Here is a 23,840-nt window from a genome sequence, read left to right as displayed (position 1 = left end):
TGAACGTAAAATTACATATTTTTAAACTCAAAAACCAATGACAAGGTACTAATTTTAACATTGAGTGTTTATTAAGAATATTTACTGCTTTACATTGAATTACATGCGATTTATTATTGTAAAAACCAATGTCATTTCGGTTATGCCTTTATGCGCATGTCAAGCGATAGAGAGAATTTAATTATGGCGTATACAGTGAATTAAATCAAATTTATTCAGTCACAGTACCTTATCAATTGCGACACAATTTATAAAAGCCTCGAACTACTTTTAGCAGTGATGTTGCGATAATAGCTCAAACATGTATTGCGGGATTAAAAATATTTATATAATTTTCTATTACTTTTATTAATATTAATGAGATGTTTATTTTTATAATCCTATTATTTCTCGGACAACAAATTGTTGGAAGTTTAGGTAAGATATGTTTATCTTATATTTTATTAATTATTATAATTTTATTAATTCATTTAGTTCTATTACTTTAAAATTATAATTATTTTCTCAGATGTGATTAAGCCATCGGAAAGTTTGCTACAGTACAATAAATTGTTGCATTTGAAGTCATATAGAAGAAGTAGTGTAAGTCGTAAAATGTCTTAATTTATTAAAAAAACAAGCTGTCGTCTGCGATTCCGTCCGCGCTGAATTTAAAGAGAAACTTAATAAGTAGCTTAAGTGTTCTTCCAGACAAACAAACATCCATACATCCATCGAAACATTTCAATTCCAATAAAAATCTATTTATGGTAATTTCCCTATAGAAGCATACAACCTGTTGAGGTATTATAAAACACCTTTATCTTTAAATCAGAAGTATGCATTTTCCAGCTAACTTCCCAGCCTTTAGAAACAGTGTATGTCGTGGTATATTATGAGAGCTTATGCGAAGATTCTAGAGACTTCTTTACCACACAACTAACCGCCGCCTACGAATTGTTAGAACCATATTTAGACGTACGTTTAATACCATATGGGAAGGCCACTACGAAAGTTGTCGACTCTGTAAGTATTCTCATTTATAGTCCAAAATTGTGGACCAGAAGTAGCATATCCAAAATGCCTTTTTCTTTTAAAATTAAATTTTAAATTTGCTAAAATGCATTGAAATTAAATAACATTTGGCAAATATTGTTGTTCACATTTCAGCCAGAATATTATACATTTAGATGTCATCATGGCCCCTTAGAATGCCATGGCAATAAGTTGCATGCTTGCGCTCTAAATATTTTTCCGTCGGAAAAAAATGCACTTGTATTTAACTCATGTCTAATGGATTACGATCATACTGGCCAAGGCTCGGACGATATAGCCGCGGATAAGGTAAAAAAACAACATTAATCTCGTAGTTTTTGTATTTTTACATCAAAATACTTTTAACGATAAAGATTACTACTTGATCATGTTAAATGTCTTACTTTTATTTCTAGAAACATTCAAGTCTATCTATAAAGTAAAGTTTACCATTTTTCTACGCCCACTATTAGTTGTTTAGTTAGATAAAGCATTTTTTTACGCTTTTAATCAGTAAATTGTATAAATTTAATAATAAACAATTGTAACGACGTTTGCAGTGTGGCAGAGCGTTAGCATTAAACGTCAAATCAATCAAACAATGTGCGAGCAACGATACAGGGACTTTCTTGCATAATTATTACGGACAGCGGACGAGGATGACGAAATTTTCATACGTACCACATATCCTGATCAATGGAGTACGAAGTAATGGGACCAACTTGATAGCTGACATTTGCGCTATCCTCAAATCACCTCCCACTGGCTGTAAGATATTCAAACCCTAAATTTCAACTATCATTTAACAAGAATTATAAGGTCATTGTTGTTATCTTTGTTTGTTTCATAATGAAGGAAAGTGATGGCAATAGTTTTGTATTGTGTTACGACACAACTCACCGAAAATAAAGTGTATAATCTATACAACATTCAAAATTACTGTACAAAAATGTCGCTACTAATTCGATGACAACAATTGTAAAAAAAAATTACAACTAAATAAACTTAGGTACATTGTTTTTGTTTTTAATAATTTGATTCATGATGTATTATCCTGCGAGATAAAAGCATTGCTACTTATGCGCCTGCAAATTTATAGACACGTTCACAAGACGGGGCAGACATAAAAGCACTTGTGAACCAGGCGCTTTATCCCGGTAGTGGCAAGCTTGCAAGCCATGCGGATTCTATTAATTTGTAGCTCTATTACAAAAAAAAACCTTCTGCCATTTTTGAGTAAGGAACTATCGTTTGTACATTTGATATAAATATTTTTTTCATATTTGATTTACGCATAAATCTCAAGAAGTTTGAATTTCCTATTTATAACATAAATTATCAGCAAACACGCACTGCCTTCTGGCAATGCAACAAAAATAAGTTGTTTTTGTTGCATTGTTCTTTTTGATACAGGTTTTGATTTTTTGCTTTGTCAATCAATATGTTTCTATACATGCACATTTCAATTGCAAATAATTGCCGCTATAACATTATAAGGGGTCTTTATCGAGATTACATTAAAAAGTCTACACCTTTAGTTATATTTCAAATATTCATCCACATATGCCATGGGATAAACTTAACAATTAATGCCCTCGTTTCCTTACACACAAAATTAAATTTTATTGCAACATCAGAAGAAATTTCAAGATTAACATGAACAGAATTAAAACGGAACACGTTATAGTGATTCATAATGTAAACATTTCAAATATTCATTTCTTATGACTAAGAGACCAGTACGTTCATGGTCGTAAATTATTACGACTGTTTTAAAGAAGAAACAATAAATTTTTAAAGCCCACTGCTACGAGTGCGCGTTAGTACCTGGAAACATGCAATAATGGACCTATTCTTTTAGAGTGGACTTCATAGTGTTGAATAATAAACAACGCGCTAGTTTCGAAGCATTTTTTTCAACCATACCACGTGGAGTATAAACAGATATCGACAAGTTAATAATAATAAAGACATATATGATAATTTTGGCGTCCAGATATTGTAAGGTATAGACTAGACTGCTAACTTCGGTTTAATTATTAAGTTCCGCTGGCTCCCTCTGGAATCAAACTAATTAATTCTCGGAACATAGCTCGAACAATGTTACAAATACTCAAAGGGCCAATTATTTCAACTACAGTCTTAGCGGGGCGGGCGCTAACAACTTAAATGCCATTTTTACAATTACATAGACACACGGGACAGCCGGCGGACTATTAACAGAAATAAAACAGTTCATTGCGCGGTACTTTGCCATTCTTTCTTCGCACAGAAGTTTTGTTTTGTGGCAGTGAACTTTTACGGTATTTTAATAAGAGTGCAATTATACTGTTAGGACAATACACTATGATTTCGTGACAACAAATAAATACAGTTTATTAAATAATTAAGTAACAAATAGCACACAAACAATAAGGAAAAATAAATTCTATCATTATTATTGTACATGTGACTAAAATAAATGGTGACTGACGTCAAAAATTGTATATTTTTAGATATTTAGAGCCTTAGACTTGTTAGCCAAAATACCTATAAACATCAACAAAAGCCTAAGAAACTCATTTCGGAAAAGAGGACAATTTTAAACACACTGTCTGCTGCCAGTAACATAAATACAATATATTAAATTAACATTAGCTAGTGCAATGTATAATTAATAAAAGAAAAAAACGGCAATATTTCCACAACCGTCGTAGTGAGTGCTCCGCGTTTTTTATTCAACTCCACGCATACATTATTTTCATAGAAAGTGCATCATAGTTGCATACCTTCTGAATACGTTTCCGTAGTTAGCACTATTCCATGCGGATACATTAATATTTTTTATACGGGCTTTGACAAACATCGTATATTAATTAAAATGGTAATAGAAATAGTACTAGCATATATCGCATTTGTTTGTAATTTAGCCAGCAAGGAGTCTTATTAGAGTAAATTCTATATGTAAAATTGACTAGACAATATAACCGTGGGTTTCTGATACCAAAATCTCTGTATCATCCCTGTCGTTATCTTTGACAAAACAGATATAAACACATGTTTTAAACGAGGGTCTTGGTGTCAGAAACCCACGGCAAATGACTCGCAAACTGACCATTAAATAAACTGAAAGAGATGAGATGAGAACTTTATCACGAATTTATCATAAATAGACACACTGTCGAAATCTCCTATCCTAAATGGTAGGAAATTAAATAAGGTAATAGGTAATAACCTACAGTATGATTACATGAACTTTCTAGAATTGATATTATCAAAGTTAAGAGATTATAATTTCTCTCAATGCGATGAATGAACTTAGGGCTAAATATTTAGGGTTCAAGCTAAGGATGCTTGAATAACGGAGGGTCGTCACCCTCTCCCACATGCTCAAGTTTATTTCTTACAGGCAGCCGTGCATTCGCTGATCACAAAAACCCTGCATCCATTTTACCCAAGTCGTTTTTATTTTAGCCCATACATCTTAATAATAAAACAAAAGAATGTGATTTGATTCTTTAGCGAGTATGTAATAAAAGCTATAACATTTTTCCTTAATAACATGACTAATGTAATATTTTGTCTTTTATCGTATCGTTAAATATCTATGTAACAGACAAGCGATGTATAAATAACATGTAAGAATACGAAGCCGCTATGAATATATTGTACTGAAACATCACTGCCGACAAGATTTCCATTCTTGTTCACTGAACTAAAACTAATATTTTGTTGGATACTTGATATAAACAGTTCTGAAGTAGCATTTGTCACTCACTCCCATACAAATATAAATACCATTCAAACTTACTTATCTCTTCGTAACTCCTTTGTTTTCATTAATTGTATTTGTATATTTGAACAATTGTTAATTACTTCTAGAAACTCATGATTGATGTTAAGGAAATACTTACGAGGAAAATATTAATTAATATAATGTATAGGAAACACTAAGTTTTTGTTGTGTCCGATGCAGTGAGCCCCGATGTGACGGCTCATTAGTCACGTCGGTCGGACACCTTGACAACCCGGTAGAAATTCGAACCGGCCACCGCAAAAACTATACGTGTTTACCTACTAGATGAACTATGTACTAACGTAAATATAAAAGGAACTTTGGACTTATAATTTAATACCTATATGTTTTATATTTGTTCTTAGGAGACGTAATATATGATCTTATATATAGACAAAATAATGACCTCCGGAGGCCTTTTGTTGGGATAAATTCCCTCAGTGTTATCATTTACGATACAGATTAACATTTGGAAAATCAACTCTCGATTATACGTCAAACTTGTACAAAACGCTCCATCTAGGTTATAGGTCTATGGTCTATCTATGTATATCTAGGTTGTAACATAGCTGGCAACAGTCTTATTCATATCAGGTTAATAGTCTACCTTTTTTTTTAAAACTTCAAACCGGTAGCAACATATAATAGAATTTTACCGAGTTGCGTTGCCTAGTAAGATTGAAAATTTTAACCTCAAATATGTGATCACCGATCTCCTTAATGAATCATGACCATCAGTAATAATTACCGACCTTCGAAAGAAGATGCCAGTTTAAGAAGAATCAAGGATCTATTTAATTGTGTATAAATGTCTAGGATTATATTTGTTATAGATAAACTGAAGCGAGCATTTTGTTTGTAACCGACATAACCGATAATAGATACATCAAACCACATAACCGCAACTCTGCTTCGATCATGTTATGTACGTGAAGCTCGTTATATTATGTATTGAATATCTAAATCAATATCCACTCTGATATATGACACAATTCAATTTAGTATTTAAAGCAAATTTTCTGATAAAATTAAGTTACAAATAAGTAATAAACATAAAACTGAAACATGTAGACTAGTAACTGCTATTATAGTTTTTTATCTCTGTTTTAACTATGCGAAAATATAAATTCTTTCTTTATTTTCTAAGCAAACAAAATAATATTAAATATGTATGTACATTAAATTGAAGATTATAGGATCACGAAGCGCGACAAGGCCAGTGATTTTAACATTGTTATGTAAATGATGGTGTTTACGTCCATGGCACCGACCAACGGACAACGGGCAGCGGGCAGTGGGCACTTCATCTGTCCGCTAATGTACCGCCACCACAAGGTCACGACGTGCCTGTTCATTTTCCTATAATATAAGAATACATAAATGTATTTCAAACGCTAAATAAAAAACCATTCAGAATAAACAGTGATGTGCCTATTAATGTTTTTGTTATTAAATTTGAACAATTGTCTCGTTCGACTCAGGTCAGTCACTTGGCCATCTTGTTTCCCATGCCTAAAATAAGGAATAATAAAAAAACAGTTCACTGAAATGTAACTTGTGTTATGCACAAAGAAGTTTATTTGAACTAAAATTCTTGGAACGGTCCACGACAAAATTCCATTGCGATCTAAAACAAAAAACTTTTACTCTCTTTTGTTATGAGAGGGTGAGCCCGAAACCCGCAGCCCCCGCAGTCGCTGGGAACCGAGTCCCGCACCCGAGCAGTCTTCGTGTCGCCGCAATGTACTATGAAGGTTATAACAACTCTAGTTTTACACGAACTCGTACACCCTTCTTGTCTAACTCTATAGGTATAAAAGGGACAAGCATGTCGCGCTAGCACGGCACCAACACGCTCCGGCCGCGGCCGTCCACTTGGCAGCACGCCCAGTGACGCGTGCCAGGCGGCCACGTGCAGCCAGACAAGTAATGAGTTTACAGCATAAAAGCGGCAATTTGATACCTCTCATATTGACAGTCCCGTTTGGCAAATTATTTCATAACTGCAACAAGAACAACCAAAGATTATCCAGACAAATAGGAAAATCAATATGAGGAAAACTTAAAACTGATACTTCTTTACGCTTACAGACTTTGAAAATGGTTAGTTAGAACAATCCTCGTTATTTAGAATTAGCTAGACCAACCAATCTCTTGATATTTATGCTTTGAATGTATGTATGACGTATGGTTGATGTATCAGTTCAACGTATCTTTAATATGCATGAGTAATTACAGTCTTATTATCACCGGAAAGATTAAATGACAACTTTAAACATCTTCAGCTGTCCGTGAGCTGTGAGCCGTGCGTCATATACAGCCGAGTAAGGTTTCATCAGCTGGTAAATATTGATACGAACATACAGTATGTATTAAATATTATATTGAAATTTGTAATCAAGATCAATCATAAAATGTTGACGATATACCAAAGGGTATTTTAAAATTTCTTTTTACTTTATGATACGAAAGCTAAAAGGAATAAACGTCTATTTTGATTCGCTACAAGAACGAGCTAATTGTTGTTTTTTTTTATTTGAGCACAGGAGTTGATAGTAAACAATATTGTTTGTTTCTACCAGGTCTCATTTACCCATATTTATAACTACTTATCCCTTATCCTCCTTAAGTTGTAACATATATATTTAAATATTGATAGCATGACATAAGTATATACCATACATTATGTGAATAAAATAAGGAACATTAAATTTGTAAATTACTAAAGGCAGTAAAAAATCAATACAACTGGACGTGGATTGATTCGTAAAGCATAATATCATCCATAGATGGCGGTAGCATTCGCTTTTTAAACACATTATGATCTACTAATATTTACAGTTGTTCGGTTACAAAACATACTGCGCGAGTTACACATACATTGAAAACTGGACACTGAAATTAGGTTCCTGCATATTTCCATAACCATAATGATATCATAATCAAAATGAGTAAAGAAAAATTATTTCGCGTTCTGATTTCATTGTATATTTTCAATTCTTTATAAGCACTTCGAATTTTATGTGATTTATATTATAAATAAAAAGATAATACTACGTTTCTGGTAAAATAGAGTCGGAGAATGAAATATCAAATCGTACAATGTCTATAATGTTTTGAGTAACATCGATACGTAATGTAAAGCTCAAAACCACAAGGAAGATAATCAACATCTAGGTCGGATGTTGAAAGGTCAGTCGTCATTAACAGAGTTATAATTTCATTAATTCAAAAGCAAGGTTTTAGGAAATCTTACTTCTCACTATAGTTATTGCGATACGCTCGCATTGAATAATTGTACTAGTGTTAATGTATTATGAACGCGCAATTCTCGAGGCCAGATGAAGAGACTTGAATACTTTTAACATAAGAATGAAGGCGGGTGCATCAACATGCCTTAGTTTTCGCATTTATTGAGTGTCGATGTAATGTGATGGAACATCGTGGAAGGAGACGGACGCGCCTCGGCGATGACGTCACAATCCGGTGAATCACTTGTCCGCTGCGCTGCCGCGCCGCGCATGCGGGAGTCGCCGATGCGCTCACGCATAATGCACGTCTCGTTCACAATGTGGGTACCTCACACAGTGCCACTAAACCGTCAAAATAAATCTCTTGTTTATATGCCAAATACGTCGTTACGATGTAACGATATCCTCATTCCAATTTGATGAAAGGAACTTGACTAAATTACAAATTAGATATTAGAGGGAGGAAGTAAAGTATCTTATAATTCAAAATAAGCAATTTTCTATGCCAAGTTTTTTTCATTAAAACGACGTAATATTACAACGTAAGTAAACTTAAATAAACAATAAATTAAAAATTGGGATCGAAATCACTTTCAAATTTACTGATAATTGTCTCCACAGATAACAAATTGCGTGCGTATTAGCCCCTTCGTACAGCAGGGTTTGAAAGATTTACAGTGCTTTGTGTGCGAAGAGTCTAAATCGGTTGTTACGAACGTGGCATGGTACGGAGGTCTGAGGTGATAGCTAACAATAATATGGTCAAATTAACAAAGCAGTGCACGTCGCGCGCAGGCGAGCGCCGCGCCGCGCCGTGCGGAATGTCCGTCGGTAGCCAACCCGTACACCAATACAATAAGATACTTTGATTATAGCTTATTTCAAGGCTGTTTCTTCAATCTCCTGTATAATATTGCAATAGTCAGCTCATACATCTCTATTTTCATTAAGATTACATGATAGGAATAAAAGCTATTTTATCGTCGTTTTCTGAGACCAAAACCCTTGCAAAAACATATCGTCATCTCTCTTTTTATCTTTAAGAAAACAGAGATATGCTTAATACAGGGATTTTTGTGTCAGAAACCAATGATTGGTGTAAATTAGTAACGTAGACCTTAGATATTCAGCTTGTTATAAGAGAGCGAGTGCTAAACAGTTAAAGACAATCCCAATAGAATGTTAAAAATTAGTTAAAGTAATAAATAACATATCTTAAGTCAACATTTAAATTAAAGTTTACCACTTGCGAAACAAAAGGTCATAAGATTTGCAAAATGTATGCTATTAAGAAATGCATTACGGCATTGATATTTCAGTGTTCTGCGTCATAAGAAATCGTGGGCACAGACAACATTAATACGCCTTCGCAAAAAATATTCTGCATAATCTAGATGTTCCATTAAAAACATACTTAAGAAAAGTAACTCCAACGAAAGATATGTCGTCACTCAAGCAATCTATCCAAATTGCGAGAAAGGTGACATAAATAAAAGGGGAACGACTAAAGTGAAAAGTGATAGATCATTTAAAAGGAAAACCTATTACCGACAAATAGAGTGGCATTAGGATAAAGCCGATGAGACGGACCAACTCAAAAACAGGAAAATTTAGAAAAAACTTGAAGGCAAATTAGTAAGCGGACAACAAACAACTTGACATAGTATCTGTCACGTGTTAATTATTATCAATTTCTTTTTTTTAACATAAGGTGACAAATCGCTGAAATAGCGAAGTGACCGTTGCCCATAGACATACGCAATTGCATATGCGTTGCCTACCTTTAATCGACGGAGGAGAGGATGCACAGAAAGAAAATAGTTTCCCTTCCCTTGCATCCTCTTATCCAGAAAGTCCACTTACACTTCCCATCCTTTCCTTATAAGAAAGAGGTTGGGAAGGGAAAGAGGACTAAATTAGGCCTCCGGGACACACACTCATCAGACGAAACGCGGAATTGCTTCCACTTCATGCCTGTCTTCTGTGTGGTCGTGGTATTTCACCGGGCGAGCCGGGCCAATTCGTGCGAAGATGTTAAAGCGGGCTCTACCACTGTTTTTTTTATTAGTGGAATCTGTAATTTGTAACATGGACATATCAAGATACTGAGTTGTATTGCATTTGCATTCGTCATCACGGAACGATGTAATGCACACATGCAATTCCTCTTACTAGCCGCGACACGCTTCAGATTTGAATGGACCAATATTTGTAAACATCTGAAGAACAGCATTGAAGACTACAAAGCCACTCTATGCAAAGAACGAATTCGATCATTCATTACTATAATTGCTAGTCTAACAATCAATGCCAATACAATTTTCTACTATTGAAATAAAGACGCAAAAATCAGTTGCCATTAAGTGTGTTGAAACTGTCTTGAAATTGTGTGTATTTTGTTTGGATGTATTTCATTTAACTAGGTATCGCATATGCCAGTGAGGCATCAATCAATAGACTGATAAGATTTCTGGTTCGCGTTAATGTTACTATCGTAAATCACTGTTTTATTATTGTTAGTTTCGCGAAGTGGGCGACATATCAATCACGTTTCCATGCAAATTACGATACCGAACCATTGGTTTAACTTATAACTTTTGATATATAATATCTGGTCATAATTTTGTATAATTACACGAGAACTATTAACTGGTAGTCTGTTTTGGGTTTGTATGTACGTCCGATCTATTGTGACATTTAGTCTTGACTATAAACAAACCTATTTTGATGACTTAGTTGTAATTTGATACGTATTCTTCGCCTGACCTCCATAAATACGAGATACAGACAGCCGGACTTATTGATTTCTTTTCAATTAAAAAGTACTTACTTAATTTGTGTATTTTATGTTTTTATATAGAATTTATTAACGTTCTCTATTTACTGAAAGAAACTTTCGCCGCCGACAAAGTTATTAAGAAAGTTGTAATTAAAATATTTATTTCAAAACAAGTAAACACTTACGAGTAATTAACATAATAATGTTTATGACAAATTAATGATTTATTTTTAAATAGAATACAAAATAATAAAGAACACAACTTAATATACAAACGCAGTTTATTTTAATTAAAGTTGAATTTACTTTATTGAGATTAATTTAAATAATATATTATTGGTGTTTATTATAAAATATCTAATAGTAGAGTCATAAAATCTTGAACATAACCTCAAATATCATGTGAGGTACTACAGCCGCCGGTGAACGTGGACCTGCTCTGATCTAAATATATACTAACGAAAATGTTCCACCACTTTCACAAAAGTACCACCGCATATCAAACATTTTATCATTCGGGTACACAAAATTATTTTAGCGCTTAAAGGAAACAACGTTCTATATATTAATTTGTTTTACGTAAATTATTTCCTTTGTAATTATTCACAGGACACGAGTAGAGCTTGTCGGGGTGAAGAACCGACGGGTCGGGCGATAAGCGCATTTACTCTGAACGATATAAATCATAGACATATACGTGACAGCTTCTGACCTATCGCTACACGATGCTCCCCGACTGCTTCTAGCCCAGCGGTTCCAAAAGTGGTCCACGCGGACTCAGTGAGTTTCACGAAAGAATAAAAACAAAAATCGGGGTTCGAAGACTAAAAGTTTACAAGTTGAAGAAGAAATTTAACATCACATATTTAATCGAAAGCAGAAAAGTTTTGATATGGGTCATAAGAGGATAAAGTTTGGTAATCTTTGATTTAACCAAGGTACCACAACTACCCACAGAATATAAATAGAGCGAATCGCTCTCAATTAAAACAGGGAACCGATCCTGAAGTTTCACAATTCAACGTTATAATTGAGGTCAGTGGATCAACGCAACGGTTGACTGGCTAACGTTAGAGCCGCGAGTATGATCATAAATGATGATGTAGGCCGCTTCGATGGGTGCGCTTCAAATATAGACGCACTTGTAAAACCTTTTCACGGCTAAATGTTAAATTTAAAGTCGTATTTTACTTTTTATTGTATCAATCATTTCATTATTAGGAATTATTATTACGAATGTGTGTGGTTGTATGTATTATATACGTATTTATTATACAGAATAAAAGAACATATTACAAGAATGACGTGGCCCAATCAGTATTGCATTTAGACGAAAAAAATAATGGAAAGAATGTATGTTGTAATAGTAAGTTAGTAAAGAGAATAAACAAGTGAGTTACGAAAAATTGTATAACACTACAGGTTAAAATAAACAACAAGCAACAACCATTCAGGAGCAATAGTAAAGAAGTTAGTGATAGGATAATTTGTGTACGTATTTTGTTTATCTAATATTTGTCATACAAAAACAAGGCACCGTTTGCACGCATTGTTTATTAGAAACAATGAATAATACTTTTAACTTATCAAATAAAACATTTAATACACAGACAGTGTAGCATTGAGTGTAGCATACGTATCTTGGTGCAGGGCTGATGCGGCTTCTGGGTGCTGCTTCCTGTGATAGCGACGGTGACCCGCCGCGGCCGCTCGATAAACATAGCCTCACTTCCGTCCCATCTACATCTCTTACTCATCGTATACTGTTTACAAATATTGCTGTAAAAATACTAGTTATTTTCGTAGTTTTTTCATGTATGTTGCGTGCAAGATTGACTGATGTTAAGATGTACGACTGGCTAGCATCAAGTTGTTGAAGATATATTCGAAGATATCTGATAAATTGTGCTTATCGCAAGCGATTAGACCTAATTACTTTTTTGTATCTATACAAATCCCCAGCTTTTGCCTTTCCGGGGTAAGACAGGGTTATTGAGATTACTCACTAAAAACCCCTCGGTGACCACCTTAAATGTGACTGCGAGGTTCCTTGCATCTTCAACGGAACGCACTGGGATCCTCTTTAATTTTTCTGCCTAAAAGTCTTACGCGTTCCATAATCATTCTAATCTTTCAGTTGCCTGTAGCTTGTACTTATAATTATTATTGCATACCAACAAATATTTTTTGATAAAAACTCAAAAAGTGGAACGATTGATATAATATTTTTAATATTTTCTGGTACCTACTAAGTTTACGTCAAACGAGAATTCGGACGTGATTATACGTACGATATGATAACATGAATTTATTAAGTGCCCTATCTCGGGGCAAGCAGGCAAATGTCGATAAGTGATAATTCGTCGTGATCTGATATTAGGGTCAATTGCCTTGATCGTTTGTTGACTTTATGTTTGATAACAATATTTAAACAGGGCTACTGTCGCGGTATACTAAAAATAAAAAAATCATATTTATAAAGACAAATTTATAAGGACGAAAATGTACATACAGACAGGATGATAACGATTGTCGAAGTTTACTTGCATTTTTTTTTCTTAGAATGTTAACAAGTCTTGTGCATTTATATTGATTGTCACTTCTGTCTACCCTGACTAGGTTAAAGACGTGAAAGACCTACGCCTTTACTGATACTTAACAATGCGTAATTTCCCACTTTATGAGCAATCAGTTTAAATTCACAAGACACGGTAAATGTTAGCATTAATCTTTCCTTACTGCACTTGTTAAAGAGAAATATAAAGTGTATATAAATTTTTCTTCTTCAAGTTTTAAAATAAAATTATTACTTTTTGTACAAATATGGAGTCATTGGTTGTCGTCCTTCAGAAAAATTATAAATAATTTATTCGACCTGTCGACTATTTCATTTTGCAATAACATTTATTTCCATTTCAATAACATTTATTAATAAACATACATCAATATTTTGTAATAAATCCTGTTACTACTGAACTGTTTACATTTATCTCATACATTAATCTTATAGTGACAGTAAACGAGAAGAACTTCGTACAAGTGATCTGTCATAGGTGTCACGCTTTGGCGCCAAACAGCTCCGGTGTCACGGTCACTGCTTGCGTCACAGCGGTCACTCGACGGTGCGGAGTATGCAGTTTTTGACCATATACAAAAGGATAAGGCATTGAACTGCCATCGCACTAATAAATTCTTACGAAATATGAGGTAAATTTGACAATCACATATATGTGCATATCGTACTGAGGCTTACATTCTTATGAACGACTCGAATGACGAACGAGCGATGATACCGACTCCAAAATTCACACACATAAAACGAGCAATCAATTTATAGTTGGTTTATATCTTACAGAAAAGAATGCGTGAGCTCGACAGTCCTGTCATTTAAAAGTCAAAGTACGGGCTGCGCGGTGTGCGGTGTTACACACGACCTTAGCGCTCCACTGCGCGCCAGGCCACAGACCACCGTAATCAGGTTATAAGTGCCACTTTTTTTTAACTAACTGTAATGAATTGAGTTACCAACCTTATTTTTTGTTATGGTCATTAAATTCTTATATTCTTTTACAAATTGTTGACGACTTCTGTGTTAATTCCGTTCAACGGTCAATAAAGGTCATATAAGCATAAGTTATTTTAAAAATTAACAATTCATCTTTTTATATTCTTTGTATTAACAAAAATAAGATATTCCACAAAGTAAATTAATGATTAAAATTACTTTTCATTCTTTATAATACTGAATTTTTTATGTACCTTTTGAAATGAGAAAATAAGTGTAAAATTTTATTAACATAAACGACTTCAGTTTCCTTGTCCCTCGATACTAAAATGATGCTGACACAGCTTTGTTGCTCCCAATACTTGACTACGCAGGTGTAAGCTATCCTGACGCTGTTATAGACTTGCTGAGCAAACGTCTTTAAAGTCTATCGCATCCATTTATACGTAGCTAGGGAATAATCTGTCCGTTTCTATACTAAATTGTGTGTAATATTTTCAGGGAGATACTAAGAAAATACTATCTAAATTTTAAGCACTTGAAATGAGTCTTTTTACTTTCAATTTTTAATGTTAAACTTTCTAACTTATTTGCATCAACTTGTTTTAGTGATGGTAATTAAAGCAATTATTAACGATGTATGCAATCTGTTAAAACCATCTTTTCTTTGATAAACACAATGTCAGGAACCTAGAAAAACAAAACGTGAAAAAGTTATCTGATTGTTTAGTTTTATGAAACATACGCAGGTAAAGTAATTAAAAAAGATTAAAAGAACAAAAAGTTAAAATATGTTTTTTTTATTTATTTAAAAAAATAAGTATACAAGGTTTGTAAGTGGGTCAGGGAGATAATGAAAGGAACATACATAGGTAATCTATCGATTTTATATTTTGAACCACTTCTAATTTAGATGAATTAGAAGGCATAGGTAAATTTATATAAGTCCTTCTTTCAGTTCGTTATTATATCGCATAATGTTTATTATATTCTAATAATAGAAGGAATCAGGATTCTAATTAAAAAAAAATTATAATTTTACTATTACATTTTGATTACACATATTCATCTGCGTCAATAATTCCAATAAATGTTGTAACATTCCATTTAACTGCTATCGCTACCATTGTCGATGTTAATTTAAGATACTAACAAATAAAAGATTTATACAATGCTCCACACATTGGCGTGTAAATGTTATCTTTATATTCATATAAATTCTGCACGCTTGAATATATCCGCGTCCAACGCGTCAGTTGTTTACTTAGAGAATATTTATCTTCCATGAATCGTATAGTGTATTAGTCTACCTACTCACTGCCGGCTGGATACGTCAGTTTACGTTGTAGCTGACCGCCAGATGGTGCTGCAAGCTTCAGGTCCTATTATTTAAATCCCCTCGGACACTAGGCACATTATCCCTCGCGCTCGGTGCACACGCACTCGTGTGAGTGCGCCCGACCTGTCGCCAATGCCTACATCAAACGTGAACCTGAAAAGAATAAAAATCAAATATCATTCAAAGCTTTCACGAATGAAAACTCAATTATCTACAATTTTAACCCTTTCAGACTTTGTTTTGTAATTTGAAAAAAAAAATCTTTGTATAAATTTACGTTCGTGCAACCGAATCATTGCTATAGGTCTTAAGGTCAAGGAAAAAAACTTACTTAAACATCTAATTTACTATTATAATAAAAAAGTTTGAGAATTTGTTGTCATTTCGTTTTTATTAATATAATTTTCCTTAGTACGGAGCGATTTAAAGCCGCCTATCGTAAATTACCACCGCATTCATGAATAAATATTTCGAAAATTCGAGGGCATTTTTCGAGCTGCCGTCTTACGCATTTCAGTGCTTTTCTTAGTTTCACTAAGTTTTCAGTCCATTGCTATTAACTACACTTTGTGTATAGCCCGTAGATTTGCAATATTCAAGGATAATATGAATTTAAACATGGATACATTAATGTGACGTATAATATTATATTATAGATTATTTAATCTAATCGCTTACAGTTTAATACCGATTCAAATTTAATTTACATAAATATATGGAATCATAAATCGTTTCACTATAAACCAGTTTTCTCTAATGAAATTCAATCAAGACTGTAAATCTGTAAACAAAACTTATATGGACATAAAAGAAGTAGAGTGTACAATAAGTAACAAATATACTTTTAGCATCGAGTTATTACAGTCACATTGAAGCGGTGTTTATTTCTGGACTAATTGGTCCAGACTATTATAATTCTCTCGGTTGCATGCAACAGAATAACATGCAGTTGTTCCAACTTAAGTGCTGGCCTGAGCAAAAAGTACAAAATGTATACCAGCTCGGTTCATATTGCTAAATATGGCTTACACTATGGTGACCGGAATAAGCAAAAAATTGTTAATTACACTTCAAAATAAATTCTGTACATCTCAGATAAAAGAAACGAAAACAAATGAACACATAATCTACTCCATTCATGGTATACCTGCAGATGTTTGCCGTTAATGAAGTTTCAAATACTGTAAATAGAGTACTCATATACTTAGAGTTTAAAAATAGGATTTCTTTGAATTCTGTGCTAGATTTGTGAGATCTGCTAATCTATTTAGGTAGTAGTAGGTCCAAATATACAAGAGACACATTATGAAAACAAAAAATACCTATCAAAATACAATTATACTTAATGCAATGAATTATTATATTTATAATGTCCCTGTTAATTTAATTCTGTCGTAATTTATATCTCACATTAAATAAAAATGTGAGTTTGTATGAGAGTAGTGAGATTTCATTGCAACATATTTTTTCTACATATCCCTACAGTTTCACTCCAGTTACTTACAAACAGCGGGGTTAGACAAATGCATTCGTTTCTAAGCGATTCCATTGCGAACTTCAAAAATCTATATAACTGACAATAACTGTCGATAAGTCTTGTGATTGTCGCGCGTCAATCGCATACATTTTTGAAATTCGTTATGGAATCGCTTCGAAGCGAATGTATTTTTTCTAACCTCCCTGGCGTGCTTGTTAACGCGGAAAATCCTCATAACGATACAGAAGCACAGGCCTCGTAAAATATGTTTCGTCATAAAATCGTCGTCGAATCATCTCATCGCGAAATACGTTCTGACAGATGTCACTATAATGTAATCCAACCAATCCGAAAACTGATTACACCAAGATCAGTAGGTATTACGTTTAATAGCAATAAAATTGTAAAATGACGGAATTTCCGATTTTCTATACAATTTTCAGGTGTTAAAATAGGTCGGTATTTGATTCTTATTTGTTATCGTTAATTTGTCGCCATTACGGTTAAAACATCTATTCCGGTTTATTTCGGCAAAAAATTCTATATTCAAACAAGAAGTATGACATGGGTAGCAGTTGTATCATTTCATTAGATCGTACCAACTAAGTAAACAAAAGCGCTCTTTTATCTGCAGATAAAATAAATAATAAAGATTACTGGTTACATCCATTTGGCCAGACAAAAAAAATATCGGTGTTTTTATGTTGTTCGTCCGGTTTTTTTAAAATAAAATAACTATATTGTAACTTTGTTTCTTATCAATATAAATAAAACATAACACTAACTATTTTCCTAACAGATTGTTTTCTAACTAAATATAAGTTACCTAATACTCGCAAAACGCACGTTTAACGCACAAAAAATTGGTAGCCGAAACTCGAGTGACAAATCGATTGCGGAGGCGTTGTTTGATGAGGCAACGGCAATTAATCGGTTTACGGACGACGGCCATTCGCAATCGCGCGCCTTCATTAACAAGTTCCAGCCAGGAATTTTCTAGATTTTTATTTTAATCGTTCATAAAATAAAATGGAAAATATGGGTTGCGTTTATTTTACAACTAATAATCCTTGTGAATATTATTTTCCTTCTTAATATGTTCAGTTTACATTGTAAAAGATTCTTTTTAAATCTATGCAGGTTAGGTAATTTACTTTTTCATATAAATCAAGTTTTCGTTGTTTCCATTTACCTAAATAATTTTTTGTAGATCTTTGCCCAATCCTTTGTGGCCGCAGTAGTCTTCAATAATGCTCATACTTGCAAAATACAGATTGAAACATTGTTAAGATATTTCAAACCTAAAAAATGTTTCTTTTCTATCTTTTCAATAACTTTTTACACTGAAAATACGATCCTTAGGGAGAATCGTAAATTTACCCCTCGTATGTCTTATCCTCTTTCATGTCACAAACACTGCCCAGGGACGATTCGAGTAAATATTTGATGCTTCACCTTCTCAGCTCGAGTCCAGTCCGTGGCCTGGATGCGCGTTAATTTTTAAACGTGTGCTTGTTTACTGACGAATAAGTAAGTTTCGTCGAATACTTTCACTCGTCCCCCCGATGTTCCGAAACCTAAATACAGCGAGATGTCGGTACTTGTTTCTGAACTCGTCTTAAAATATGATATCTGTAATGTGATCTGTAAAAAACTTACACTTAATTAACATCAAGCATTTCGTATTCATGCCATTTAAATGAAAATGGAAGAACGAGATCTATATCTACTTAACTTAGGTAGTGTCTTCTTCAATCATTAAGCCGCAAGCACTTACAGCTGTAGTTATAAAAATAGGAAATAAGGCACAAAAAGAAGTTACTTTGTAAGTTTGAAATTACTTGAATGTCCTACATCTTAAATAAAGAAGCTCAGCTCTACGAATGATTAAGTCAACGGATGCGATTCAATATAAATACACGATTCGAAATCCGTTAATTATTCGTTTCAATTAATTTGAGGCTCGGTCGGCAAGTAACACGCGACCATGTAAAGGATTACATGCTTAAAATTCGTAACTTTCACTTTTACCTTTTACGTATTTGTTAACACTAGAGAGTGATGCTCGAATGGTAATTAACAGTGTATAGGGAGGAACGCTGTAGCCGGGAGTCGGGTCGGGACAGGACGGGCCGGGACGCGCCAGGACAGCGGCGGTCGGAGGGCGGCCGAGTCGTAGGTAGACGCCGTCGCCGCCACAGCGACAGTAATTATCGTGGCTGTGTCGACGACTCGCGCCAGATCATTCACCCCGGGGGTCGCGGTACGCATGTGTCAAGATCGCAACCGAACTATCAAAAATACTGAATGAAATCACGTAAAAGATTGAACAAATGCCGCTAGACAATCAAACGTTTCGATTCATACCTGATGGTACTCACCTGACTTAATTAAGCGTAATATGGAAATTCTAATAGGTTATTATTTAGGCATAATGTTGCAACGAATGGGGCGAGGCGCGGCCAATCGTGCCAGTCGGCTCACGGCCGTCCGCCACCCACTCGACGCTTAAGCCCATATAAAGCATACGACTCAAACGTAATGATAATATTCATATTTTATATGACATACGCTGTGAAGCAACCGGCTAATTGACAAACAATCGTCCGACTTTCTTCAAACTTGTGCTTGAACTGAACAATGATAGGAATCTTCTTACGCCATCGGGCACGCGGTAACCAGTGACACGTGCCCGACCTACAACTTCGTTCATTAATGACACCGTTGTGCTACGAACAAAAATATTACACTTAAAATTATACTCAATTCAAGTCTTATTATTTACACATTCCTGTCTGAACAAATTCATTATTGTAAAATGATAAAAGCTCGAAAGAGTATCCTACTATCCTATCCTACCGTTGGTAAATTTGCGTTTACTTGGTTGCTTGATGAGGGTTCTATGATTACAGCAAACATTGGCTAATAATTGTGTATGATACGTGATATACGCAGTCCTCCGGCTCATTAGAAGCCGGATTGTGTTCGTACAACAATGCGTCATTACGTTTCCCGAGTCCGCGGGTTCCCGCGATCTCAACGCAAACTGCACACGGTAATTACGACGCTCGTATTAGTGAAAGCTGACTAATATCTAGACACAGAATGAGGACCGGTACACTAGATTCAACAAACCAGACTGTAAATTACTAAATTCCATTACACTAAAATGCAAACCAATGCTCATGCAACGTATTAAATTGTAGCAACTTTGTACAAATCTTACATTTCATGATTAGAAATACCTCTCTGAATAACTTAGATTAGTTTGTTTAAGTTGTTTTCTTCTTCATTTAACTTCAAATTAATAAATATATCATGTTTGTATGGATGTATTAATAGTGAAGTTCAAAAGAAAATGTCGTCTTTATAGCTTGTAGGGATGTCAATTCAAAATAAAATACTCTGGATACAGCCCTAAAGGTAAGTAAAATATAATTACTAAATCTTACTATGTATTAGTAGAAAGGAATAGTGAAAGTGTTACACAGATATCGAAATCCAACAGTTATCCTAACAATTAAATAAGCGAGTCAGCTCACTTTATGAATGAACAACGGAATCTTTCTTCCTCACATCGAACCGACTTACTTCGCCTTTCTAAAAAAAGGTTTTATATCTTTACATTGAGCTGTCTATCGCCGCCGTCTACCTGATACTTAAGGTCTTTGTTCCACAGGTCGACGACCTCTTTATCTACAGGTGTCCTATTTGACTATTTACTAATCGCGCCACTTAGTCAAATATTAGATAATATAATGTGTAAATTACACAGTGTAATGCATTTATCATATTCGCATATATTGTTATCTTTCGTTAACATTAAAAAATAACAAAGATTATTATCTGTGTTTAGTATTATTACTAGCTTCTAATATAGTTAATACTTTATGATTACTCAGAAGCATGAAAATAAACTCATCGAAGCTAATGTCGCGTCGTTCACCAGTATTTTTTGTTCGCCTAATATTAAGTGTTTATAACCGCTCATCAAACTAAAACAGCCTTAACTAAAACTAGCAATTCATAATTGGATAAACGAGGCCAAGGTATAATAATTACAGAAACCATTTAAATATAAAACGCACCTTAATAAATTCGTTAATTAAGCATTGTTAAAAAGCTAGGAATGGAACGCGATTAATCACATTATATACGATTGTTCCATAGATTAGCTAATAGCAAAATATTTTCCTTCGAAACTCGAAGTGTACACGTGAAAAAGTAACGCAATTGTTAAACACAACCGATTACAAACTAACAGATATTTTAGGTTATAAAAGCGAGAATATAGTTAGCACTTAACGCATCGGTAACCGTTTTAAAGGGCTTTTATGTGGCAATAAACATCAACAGATTCGTTACCAAAAATAAAGTCTCGACGCGGGGCGCGGGTAGTTTGGGAAGGGGCGGAAGGTGAGGCGGCCGCGGGGTGCGGAGAGGGACTGTTGAGCTGAACACAAATAGCCACGTGACCCGGCCATTGACTCGGTTTATCCTAATCCGTCCTACTACTCCAGTTCAGGCCCGAGATGGCGAGCCGATCCCACTCGAATCGCCTCGCTTGTTCTCTGTCGACGACCACCGCGCCGCACATTTGGACTTTCACATGACCCAATACTGCAGCTGTGGTGTCGCGGAATTGTATGCTGACTTTGATATAGATGATATCATGTGTGCTGAACTAAATGCTTGTGAGAATGAGTCCAAAAACAAAATAAAAAATCATTGTTCGTTTGCCTCAAAAAATGCCATTTTATTTTGTGCAATAGATTCACTCCTCAATGCTTTCATGTTTGCTGTACAAACGTCGTGAATCCTTAGGTCGGTGACATCAAAAATAATATGTTGAGATGTACACTATCAATTTCTTTAGTTAACACAAAACAATCCTGGGGCCCAATACAAAACCAAACATGAATGTTGAACGTACAGAATAAATATACTATTTTAATGGTTCAACCTTTTCTATAGAGTCAGAACCAGATGTGGAAACACGGCCCCCTGCCGCTTTTGCGCAAAATAAATAATTACACCCCGACACACTTCTCACACAGAGAACATCTAATTGAATTTTTAAATGGAGAGATCCGTGTAAGTAACGTGCAACAAAGTCAAATAAAGTGTCCTCAATGTTTGGGAATAGCTTACGTATCTATACGTAATTGAATCGGTACTATTCTGTGTAGCATTGCTGTCATAAATATAGTTAAATATATATTTTTAGAATATTTTATTTGCATAATTGATCTTGTATCTAAACCAGCACAAGTTTTTTTAGGATCCCTTTATGCGTACGATGATCGACGCGTCCAAACAAAGCATTTGTCTCGCCACCTCGTTAAGCCCCACCGGCATTACTTAATGGGGTAAACAAAATAAGGAAACATCTTTCAACGAAATTCCAGAAATAATGCTATTTTTAAAAGTTGTAACTAATATTTTATATCATTAGTCTTAAGATTACACAAATAATGTAAGATTATAGGAGATCTACTTTTGTGTTATGTCTCAGAGTGCATTGCAGCATGTTTTGTACGCCTACGGATTTTTAGATACAATGGCCCTGATCGGAGTGACAAGCGTGAGCCACAAACATGTAAAAGACTGTACCTCTTAATTGAATTGCTTATTTTCATAATACACAAAGCAATGTCAAGTCTTTTAGAACGTAACAGAGAGATAGTCAAATTATGTTTTCCAGTTGTCGCGACTTTGGACCATCTCTCTCACTCCTTCTGTATCTCCATATGAATACGTAGTTAACAATTAAATGCTTTGGCTACCAACTATTATTGTTATTGCTAATGGAAGGTTAAATGTTGTTAATGTCTTTAATACTCATATAAAGGCGGGTTTCATCTTTGTTAGGCGACTTTAGTTGCCACCACCGTGCGCGATATGGAACGATCTATGCTCGTTCGCAGACTTACGCACCATGGAAACCTCCCTTTAAACGAGTCTGCACAGATCAGTAGCTATACATGTTGCAGTTACATGCGTGTAATGTTTAATTGCGCGACATCTGTTGCCGCGCTATCACCAGACGCGCTGCAAACGCGCGTTCTCCTGTCGTCGTCAGCCGCACACTTTCAACTTTGTGTTCACACGCTTTGTTCAAATACAATAAGCCTCTACATTCTTTTTGTTTTCGTTCAGACGACCTTTGTTGATAATAAACAATATCTCGACTTTAATGAAAGAAATCATGTAACGTGAGATTTTTGAGTCATACGTTTTGCAACTTTACATTATTTTGTTTTCGTTTTCAATAATATTTTAAAAAGTTCCGTAATTTAAGTTTTTATTAGTAACTACCTATAATTAGTAAAATATTTGTACTTTGAAATGGTAAAAATATATTTTTTATATTATTGGCCGTTTGTAAGATTTTTTGTGAGCTGACTTAACATACTTACTCATTTTTTATGCTTTTCAACAGTACTCCAAAAAGAAAAAAAAAAGAAAAATTATAGCTTCCTCTGCAAATACACAAAACTAAATCAACCCGAGGGATTTAGAGAAGTTTCCTATGACCGTGGATTCGGTTTACGTCAATGCAGCCAAACGCCGAAAATAACTAACACGCAAACTCTAGGTCGATTAAAAAGCATGTCAATCGATTAACATTAAGTTAGCGGGGGTGCCGGCGGCAGCGTACGTAACCAATGCTCACTTATAATATTAACCTTCACACCGC

At 34.5% G+C, this 23,840-nt stretch overlaps 1 protein-coding gene across 1 annotated transcript; it reads left to right on the top strand.

The window, feature by feature from the left end:
• Positions 1-23: 23 nt before the first annotated feature.
• LOC106124780 (gamma-interferon-inducible lysosomal thiol reductase-like) lies at positions 24-2,017 on the top strand. The gene is made up of 5 exons (XM_013321744.1): positions 24-417; positions 509-582; positions 832-1,005; positions 1,150-1,323; positions 1,575-2,017. Exons 1-5 carry the CDS (start codon positions 363-365, stop codon positions 1,800-1,802), a joined length of 705 nt encoding a protein of 234 aa, XP_013177198.1. The 5' UTR covers positions 24-362; the 3' UTR covers positions 1,803-2,017.
• Positions 2,018-23,840: the final 21,823 nt, after the last annotated feature.

This window comes from Papilio xuthus, unplaced genomic scaffold (genome assembly GCF_000836235.2).
Source record: "Papilio xuthus unplaced genomic scaffold, Pxut_1.1 DF825946.1, whole genome shotgun sequence".
Classification (NCBI taxonomy): Eukaryota; Metazoa; Arthropoda; class Insecta; order Lepidoptera; family Papilionidae; genus Papilio; species Papilio xuthus.
Note: the sequence above shows the minus strand (reverse complement) of the source record. Positions and strands in the feature narration are given on the sequence as shown.